A 10,179-nucleotide genomic window follows, 5' to 3' on the forward strand; every position below is an offset into this window, starting at 1 on the left:
ATAACATGGACTGTTTCTGAAGTCACAAAAGAATCATCATTGACTCAAATAATTTCTTTTTAATTTTAATTAGTATTTTTTATATTCACCCTGCTTTTGGGGAAAGGAGATAAGCGTAGCTCTTGACAGACTTGTATACATATTACGTATACATGTGCAAATGTATCACAAGCATGCATTTTCTCCAGGATTGCTATTCAGATAGGGTTTGGCAACCCTAATTTGAAAAGATGGGCAAGCTGGCTATTGCACAAGAATTACTTCATAACTATGTGGTTTGTCAACAAATATCCTGTCACAACAGGACATGTTATAGAATTCTCAGAAATGTTTAGAGGGAGTATTGGGTAATTCCACTTCAGTATTGGGTAATTCCACTTTCACCTGGTCTTACGACGTTACTTTAGCCCATGTTGTCCATCTGTCCTAGTTTTTAAATTGATTCTCAGTGTAAGAGCCAAGATGTCAAAAGTACACATATATTCAAAGAATAACTATTCATTGATTACTTTTTTTAACATTTAACCCTTATCTGGGCTAATGATCCAAGATATTCTTCAGCCTATGACAAAGAACAAAATTACACACTTCATACTTCTTTTCAAAAATATCCAACCAGATTGCATTATTAAAGTAAGATTCAACTACCAATTGGAATACTACTTGTCTCTGAATATCTATCAGAGATAGATGCCTTATTCTGTGTAATGATGAGACTGGTTTGTTTAGGGTTGTGTTTGACCTTGGGGGGCTGGGTGGGTATGGCTAGGCTGGCGGTGGCCAGCTCAATGTCACTCGTGTCAGGGGCCCTTGTGGCTTGAGTGGCCCAGATGGCTTGAGTACTTGCGGCCCTCCCGAGATCCATTTTCACTGGCAGGAGGCCATCGCAGCCAAAAATGAAGCTCAGGAGAGCTGCACCCAGTTCCATTTTTGCTGGCAAAGGCAGTGTGGGCCGATCCATTACTATTTCCAGGGTAGCCCTGCAGGCCAGATCTAAGCACCCCCACAGGCTGGATCCAGCCCCCGTATCTTGAGTTTGACACCCCTGATTTAGGGTGTATTTTCAATTCCTAATCAATCCCCCAAATATAATATATCTAACATGCTCATATCCACAGTTAAAGAATGTAATTTTTTTCTGTAAAATTCAAGTATAATTATCTAATCGTTGTAGAGCTCACTGAAAATGAGTGAGACTCCAGTGAACACCAGTGAAATGGTGCTGATAATTGAAAAATACATTTTAAAGGCCAGGCACTTCTTAAATAATGTTAAAAGAAGGATAAAATTATAGTTTGGTCATTGATGCCTTGATTGTAACACTACTAAATCACTACTAGACAATTCAGTGTCATTTTTATTATCATTATTTTAATTCAGGATAAAATGTTTAGGAGCTTGCTACAAATCTGGATTTGATTGTAACATTTAGAAAATATTCCATACTCTGTCTTAAAACCATATTTGGTAGAATCTCCAAGCTCAGCTGTCATTATAAGGAAGTTAAAAATGTAGTTATTTAAATATGTTTAAATGTTACATTTTAAATATGTTTAAATGTTACATTTTTAATATGTTAAAATGTTTTTCCTTCATTCATTTTTCAGGAGGAAGGCGCTAACTGCATGACATCAGTAACCAAGAGAACTTTAAATGTTACTCAGATTCATTTAATGTCGGCTCTTGAAAGTACAAAACCCTCCATTAGTCAAGTAGACTGGAATAGGTTTGCTGAACTGTAAGTATCTGAGGAACATATGAAGTATTCTTTTTTAATATTGCCCACAAAAACTCTGCAAAACTATTTAATTTAGTTTATTTCAAAAAGATCAGAAATATATTAAGGATCTTAAAATTCACCGAAAAAATATGCATATAGTCATACACATAACTCTTGCACAGCTTTTCATCTTGTAAAATTGATTGTATGGTGACCCGGATTAATTTCCCTACAATCCCTATTTATTATACATATAGATTTTGTGTTTTGTGCAAGGTTTGATTAAAATGTTCCAAAAAATCTAGGCAAGGGAACAATCTTCCTCCTGTGTGCACATTGAAAAGATGTTTCCACGGTGTTTTGTTTTATTCTCAGAGTACCAGAACTATGAAGAATGTTTTCTTTCTTAACATTTATCATTAAGATGATCTGTACTTTCAGTCATCTTAGGTTATATTCTACAACTTTCATTTTTTCTTTTTGCCCTTGGGATTTTTCTTTTTTCCTTTGTTATTAAATGTGGACTTTATCTTTCATCTGTTTTGCTTAGGGCCTCGGAAATTCCCTAGGAAGTGCTCTAGAGGCATTGAATAAATAATGATCAGACACATTATTGCCTTTTGTACTTTGTTAACTGTTGTTCATTTGCAAAGCTTTGTTTGTTCTGATACCAAGAATGCTTCTTTGGTTCATGATTCTGATTCTACAGCACTGTCAATGGATCTAACTAAATTAACATGATCATGTACTTAAGTTTCAGCAAAGTCCATCTTCAAGAATGTTCTCATAATTCTTAGTGGAATATATAGCAATTTCACGCCGTTGCTCTTAAAGTTTTGGATCCCAGTGATAGTAAAATGCAACAAATACTTGGCCATTAATTTAATAAAATTTCTGTTATTTGCTTAGTTTTTAAGTATTTATATTAGGTTTTATATACAAATACAATATAAATAATGATTCATGATTTTAAGTCTATTTCCAAAATTGAAATCCAGAATTTGAAACTTGTTTTTAATCATACATAGCACCATTTCATACTCTCTTTGTTCTCAAGCCTTACAATTTAAGAAGCTCAAAATATTAACGTGCTTGGTAATCTATAAAAGAAGAGTACTTGCAACAGTTCCAATCTCATTTTCCAACAGTTCCAAGTTAAAATTAAATATGCCCACACCCCCTATCAATACTGTTAGTACTAGGGAAAGGATCTTTCCCTAGTACTAATATCTGAGCTATAAACATTTTGGTTCTGTAAAATTAGAAACAATAGAACTGAAATGTCCATTAAAGCTGTGAAGTCTATCCCCCCTGCTTAGTACAGGAATCCGATTGAAGCATCCAGTAAATATTCCTATCTGTTCTGACTAAATCCAGAGGACAGAAGTCTTACTAGTCCACATTTTTGGTTTTGTTCTACCCTTGTCGTTAAAAAGGAGGGGTCCATCTGTCCCCCAAGATTCAATTTGATTCTGCTTTCCTATAATTTAAATATATCATTCCTTTAATCTTGTGGATGAGGAGGGGAAGAGAGCAGGATTTGGCTTTCTTCTGGTGACAGCCTTTCAAATATTTGGCTAATAATATTACCATAACCCCCTCCCCCCAAACTGGACCAAGCTGGATATCAACTATCTTTTAGCTCTGCAATTGATTTATGCTTTCTGTGATTTGCAGTCAAATCACAGAAAACTATTCAATCTTCTACTATCTGCTTATCTTCATTTTACTAAATAATCATACAAAAATCTAAACATCATCATTGCTCTAGCCAGTTCTCTTCACCCTGAGATAATTATTTGTGACTCGGTGGCTTACTTTATAATCTGTAGGCCATTATTAGGAGACGTGGTGGTTAAGACACTGAGCTTGTTGATCAGAAAGGTCAGCAGTTCAGCGGTTCGAATCCCTGGTGCTGCATAACAGAGTGAGCTCCCATTACTTGTCCAGTTTCTGCCAACCTCGCAGTTTGAAAGCATGTAAAAAATGGAAGTAGAAAAATAGTAACCACCTTTGGTGGGAAGGTAACAGCATTTGGTGCACCTTCAGCATTGAGTCATGCCACCTACATGACCATGGAGATGTCTTCGGACATGCTGGCTCTTCAGCTTTGAAGCAGAGATGAGCACCGCCCCCTAGAGTCAGGAACGACTAGCTCATATGTGCAAGGGGAACCTTTACCTTTAGTCCATTATTATACTGCATCTGTAAAATGTTTTTTCTTCAATGGATGCATAACAGGAACTTAATTCTTCAAGATGGCACCATCCCAGTAGGTATTTGCAGTGCTTTGCTCCTAATAGTCTTATGTTCCTCTAATCAGTTGATACTAATAACTTTGTCATCACTTCCTGTAATTTGAAAACTTTCCAGACAACCAATAACTGTTCATTTTGATGCTCTACCAACTGTTCAGTAAGCTGTCTCAAAAACTGTTTTCTTCCAGTTTCTTCTGTGCTGCTGCTATTTATTCTCCAGTGTTATATTTTGTTTAAATCTGTATGTTTTGCTTTCCAGGGCACTAGTGGGTACTTTAGAATTAGATATGACAGAAACCATTCATGGAATTGGAGGATCATCAGTTGTGTTGCACTTCTGTTTCTTGACTGCTAAGTTAATTGTATCTTAATGTAGGATATTAATGATACTTTATTACCTACCAAGATATATATGGATACACACACATACACACATACAACAGTCCCTTTGTATGTCAGAATCCTTTGACCAGAAATTAAATACCACCATCTCCAAATAAGTGATTGAGTATCTAGCTACTCCATTAAAACATTCCATGCAACTGACCATATGCTGTCTGCTGTGCCAGGATTTCAATTATACTGAAATCCTGGAAAATCCATCAAGTGAGAAGAAAGCTTTCTGGTTATCTCCCTGTACTGTATTGTCAACCCTTTGAAGTACACCAGGTCAAGGAACAGTCTCCAAAGGAAATTATCTGTTCTTTATTGATGTAGGTTATAGTAACACAATCTTGAAAGCCAAGGAAAATTAAGGAAGAGCTGGATTGTATTTCTTTCTTCATTCCCAGGATTAAAATTAAACTTAAAATTAAGTTTTCCTCATTGTCCAGATTTTTTGCATGCATAAAAAAAAATCAGAGCAGACTATTCAGCCATAACTTTCTCTTTATATTATTATCTAGCAGTTGTGCCATAACAATCAGCAAGTTCTGTTGCTTAGTGCCTATACAGCAGTTATTCTGAATGCTGGAATATTCTGATAGCTGTTCAGCATGAGTTCAGAACTCCTATGAGAGGCAAACACTGTTTAGGTGTTCTCTTAAATATTAATTGGTTTCATATAGGTAGCATGTTTTCTTCTGGGCTCTTTTGAATCCTCTTTCAAGCTGGATGATGAGTAAAACCATACACATGCTTGGACCAAAACTCTGCCTCTGCTATTCCTGTGAGCAGGTCTTTGGTCCCCTTCATTCACAGCTGTTATTTAGCAATGACAGACAGTTGTGTCACTACGATACAGGTAGGCCTCAAATGCGGACTGGTTGCAAGTACCCAAAATGTGACAATGTGACTACAGGGACCGTCAGAACTTTGAGTCTGGGTTAAAGGTAGTCTTAGGGAAATCTGTCAGAACTTCCAGTCATAATGGGTTGGTATAATATTCTAGCTTTTAAAATATCAGCCCTTTTCTTTATAACTTACAATAATGTTGATTATTATTTTAATACTTATTAATTATTCCTATTTTTCATATTAAATATAATGAAATATTTTTATCTATTCTGTTTTTTCCTATAGAGGCTGGGAAAAAAGTAGAAAGATTTCTGTGACTTTCAAAAAATTATGCTAAACCAATTAATTAAACATATATTTGGAATGTATTAACCTGAATATTTACCTCATACAACATTTTCATGGTACTAATGTGCTCTGTTTTCTTTCTTTTCTTTTCATTCTTTTTCAAGTTATGAAAATTTTCAATATCCAAAGAGGAAAGAATCCAGTGGAGCAATTTTCAAACCAGGACAAAAAGTAACATTAGCTTAACTTCTGTTAAAGAAGTAGTAATCATGTTTACTAATAATTTTCTAGCAAAGTGTTTATTTGTTAAATTGTATCTATGAAAACTCTATGTTATTGTTAATATTGCAAAGAACATTTGTTTACTTGTTAAATTGTATCTATCAATAGTCTATGTTACTGTTAATGTGACAAGGACATTTAACTATTAATTACTTCATTATTATTTTGCATCATTTTAATTTTCAAAGTATGTTCTACTGAAAATTATATTAAAAGCTTTTGAGATAACTACCTTTACTTTGTGTTCAGTTTTTTTCCTGAGGGGATTGACATTCTTGGCTTAGTCATTCTCTTCTCTTTCAGAAATAAAATTAAGCAATTTAACAATGTCAGTCTGCTTTGAATAGACTTACTGCATTTAAACAAAAGTGTAATTGAAAGCCTAATTATTTATCAATATTTAAAAACATATTCTAAGTAACATATTTATAAATTAACTCACCATGCTTTGTAGAGGGCAGATTATTGTAATGGAAGACTTCATGTTCCAATAACTGCTGGAAAACTGACTCAGCTAAGAGCAAGGCATCCAACAGATGTTGCTGACAATTTCATTGTTCAAATGAAAATAAATTTAATCCTACCCATCACGGAATAATTGGAATGTATCAAAATATCAGCCTCTTTTGATGAAAGTAGTTATGCCATATTGGTAGCTCCAATTAACCGGAGAAGGAAATATGATTGGAATGAATCAAAGTGAAGAATGATAATACACTATAATGTAGTTTGAAATTTTTAAGGAAGAACAAGGGGAATAGGGATAAGAGAACGTGGAAAATGATACGTGAAAACACAGATACAAATGAGCTCCATGGAAAAAAAATCTCCCTCAGATAGCGGCTCTGGGCAGTATACAATGTAATCAATTTATATACAGCATAAATATTAAAATATTAAAATTAATATGTTTAAAAATGTTTAAAATTATATAACATTATAAATTTTCAAAACATTATCAAACATTTCAGAAACAACAGGAGGAGAGCTTCTCAAGGGGTCACCCCGCTGCACAGTTGTATGGTCCCCTGTGTTTCCACACAAGGCTGTGATTTATTACAATCTAAAGGGCACCTTCAAACAAAGAGTTAATAGGGGTTTTTTATTGCCTGTAGCAGATAAGTAGTAGCAAGGCTCTAGAAAACAGGAAAGGATTTGAATATTTCTGTATGAAAAAGCTGGCTGCCACAGAGTAAATACAGAAGATGATTTACCTAGTTTCATTTGGTTGAAACAACAGTGCGTGGTAATTTTCTACTACCCAGTTCCAGGTTTCTAGGTAATATAATTAAATAAAATTAAATCTTTTTGCTTCTATGTATACTCTGCAACATTGTTAATTCTTAATTGTTAATAAAGTTTTTAAAACTATTTGGTTTCTATTTCATAAATCCTCATCAAAATGTAAACAAGCTATATTTAGCTTTCGGATAAATCACCCAAAGGATATTAGTGGTATCAGCATTACTTGTGACACTGAACCTCCACAGGATGTAAATTTGAGTCAGTGTCTTATTTCAAACATGGAGCCAATTATTTATGCACAACAGCATCTGTATCTGATGTAACCAGCAGGTCAGCATTCCATGACTCAATCCCTGTATCTCAAAGGCTGCTCATGTGATAGGACAAACCCTAAATTCAGTTTCTCAGTATTTATTTCAGTCAGTAGATGCTGACATGCTATCTTGTCCTTTCACTGATCTAATGGCCTATGTTCTCAGTTGACCTATCCACCCACCGTGAATAAACTTTCCATTGCTAGCCATTAATTTTTCTCAAAAATTAGTTTATTAACACGTGCAGACACTCAAATTTACATTGTTGTCTTCAAATTCTGATTAATATCAAGAATCCACTGATATAATTCAGTTGTTACAACCACATATATTTGCATTTATGGCTGGCAGTTTTGTCAACAGCTGTCTAAATTTGTAATCAAGATTTTTGTTGTTAACTGAAGAGTTTAATAAAAAAATAGTAAAAACTAAGACAAATTAGAAGAAAAAGAAAAGTGCAGAAAGTGCAGAAAAAAGACAACAAGAAAGGAAAAAGACAACAAAGGGAACAATAAAGTGACTTCCAACCTTCATTACACCAAGCATAAACTAACATGCTAACTTTTGACCCTTTTTTGAATGTTACAAATAAAAAAAATATTTTCTTCATAGCCTAACCATTATCTATACAAATCCAAAAATCATCATTTTTTTCAGCTGTGGTTCAGGAATGTTGGAATGTTTGGAAAAAATCCATTTGGAGTTACCAGAAATATCGAACAAATGCTTTTACAAATATTGCAAATTTATATTCCTCTTCTTTCTATGCACAATCTTGATCTTTCAGTCATTCCTATGGCATCCTATTTCATTATTCTTTGCATTTAAAAGGAATCTTGAAAGTTTTCACAAGCCTACTTTGTAATTCCATAAAGAGGATTGTCCATTATTTTTTGTCGCAGCTGTTCTAAATCCAGTTCTTTTTCTTGATTTGTTTTCCATGCCTTCAAATACTATTATGTCAGATAAAAGTTTTTTTTAACTTTTTCTCATTTCTAAAAGTGTTATCAATTGAAGTCTTTTCTCATTTCCAAGATTAATTTTTCAATAAACTGTTTCTTTGTTAAATAAATGTTATTTCCAAATTAGTCATTTTAACTCCTTTCTGCCGGTTTATTTAATTCCTTCTAGTTTCCATCCGTAAACTTTCTAAAGTCTAAGTAATACAGGTTTAGTTCCATTTCAGTTATTTCCCTCAAACATATTATTTAATTATATATTCATTTTTCAAATTTTATAGCAAAAGAACTAAAACTCCATTTTTTTCTGGTCTCCAATTTGTTTTAACACTTTAAAACAAAAAAAAATGCTCTCTGCAATTGTGTATTATTTATTATTATATAGTGTGTATTGCTATAAAAGCTTACATCTATTTTAAAATTTTCATAAATTAGAAACCCAGGTGTTTTGAAGATCTCCAATATCTATAAAGTGGTTAAACATTTTTGAATATAATTACAAAGTGAATTTGGCTGGTTTAATGTTCTTATGAAAGGCTTAGCCATTGCTGAGAACAAAAATGTTGTCTCACAAGGCTCAGCATTCATAGATGATCTTCTAGAGATCTTCTGATCTCTCCTTTTCTGAAGAAATTCAAAGGACCAGTCTACTTGCTGATTCTTCACTGTAATCATTCTCTCTGCTCCTTACAAATGTTTTCACTCAAGCATGACTCATACATGTAGTTGTTTTTTAAAATAAAAAAATCATAGTAACTATATACATATTCTCAAACGTACCAAGTGATAGTCTTAATGTTTTTAAAGTTATAGTTGGTGGATACTTTACCATTCCTAACTTAGTATTCTTCAAGGACAGAAGGCTGTAACCTTTTCCTACTCTATGGGAATTATTTTTCCTAGTCAGTTATGTAATGAACAGAATTGTCTATCATGCAAGATCTGTTTACAGTAGGTATGTTAAGCTTGGCCAGTTTTCAAAACAAGTCAGCCAGCTCAAACTGGAAAGGATTAGTGTTGGTTGAACTTAAGAAACTTTAGATGTGATTCAGCAAAATTGCTTTATTTTGCCTAGTGATTCAACAAACCTGCTCAAGATATGTTTGGATCTATCAGTAATTATTACCTAGGACTGTTCTAATAATGATAAAATCAGGCGATAATGTAATTTTGGTTTATTTACAATATCGATGTGTGGATTTGCTGTACACATAGAAATTGTCTTCATGAATGTATTACACAGTATAAAAAGCACAAAACAGCATTGTTGAAATCTTATAATGTCATATAGTTAAACAATTATTTCTAAGGATAGTTGTAATCTGGTATATTTTTAATATGGTTCAGAAGTCTCGTAGAGACTTGTAGTCCCATCAACATTATTTTTTATCTAGGTCTCCATGTTCCCAACTTGCTTAAAATACAATTATTAGACTTGAGGGAATAGGTCCTTGTGTAGTGCAAAAGCGTGTAAATTGTTCTCTGGAAAAAAAGATTTAAAATATGAAAATGTATGTTTTACAAAGCAATAATGCAATCCTCTACTTAATCCTTCACTGCATAGTACAATTAATTATGCTTCAGTCAATGATATTTGTTCTTGATTAAACTACTACCTCCTTCTCAAACCTACAATTGAAGATTGGGATTCTGAGTACTCTGCTACTTGTTTATCTTTTCCTTATCTTCTAGACATTTTTCTACAACTGACAATTCTTCGTTTAAATGAAGAACTTAGAAACACCTAAAAATATACCTAACTCCCTCCTCTTGAACTGTATCACGGAAGTAAATGTATATATGATGCATTTGTCCTTTCCTTGCCAGCTCGAGTTCTCGCCTCTGACAATAAATGCAACCAAATATAACAGCCACAA

General features: G+C 33.5%; 1 protein-coding gene across 2 annotated transcripts in view; it reads left to right on the forward strand.

Moving 5' to 3' along the window:
* The window catches only part of PEX1 (peroxisomal biogenesis factor 1), a 39,442-nt gene extending 33,427 nt beyond the window's left edge, over positions 1–6,015 (forward strand). For both annotated transcript variants that reach the window (XM_032235456.1, XM_032235457.1), the window contains exons 23-24: positions 1,608–1,738; positions 5,667–6,015. In XM_032235456.1, coding sequence (XP_032091347.1) covers positions 1,608–1,738; positions 5,667–5,748 — 213 coding nt within the window. In that variant the 3' untranslated portion in view covers positions 5,749–6,015. The remainder of the gene's footprint in view (positions 1–1,607; positions 1,739–5,666) is intronic.
* The last annotated feature ends 4,164 nt before the right edge of the window (positions 6,016–10,179 follow it).

This window comes from Thamnophis elegans, chromosome Z (genome assembly GCF_009769535.1).
Source record: "Thamnophis elegans isolate rThaEle1 chromosome Z, rThaEle1.pri, whole genome shotgun sequence".
Lineage (NCBI taxonomy): Eukaryota > Metazoa > Chordata > Lepidosauria > Squamata > Colubridae > Thamnophis > Thamnophis elegans.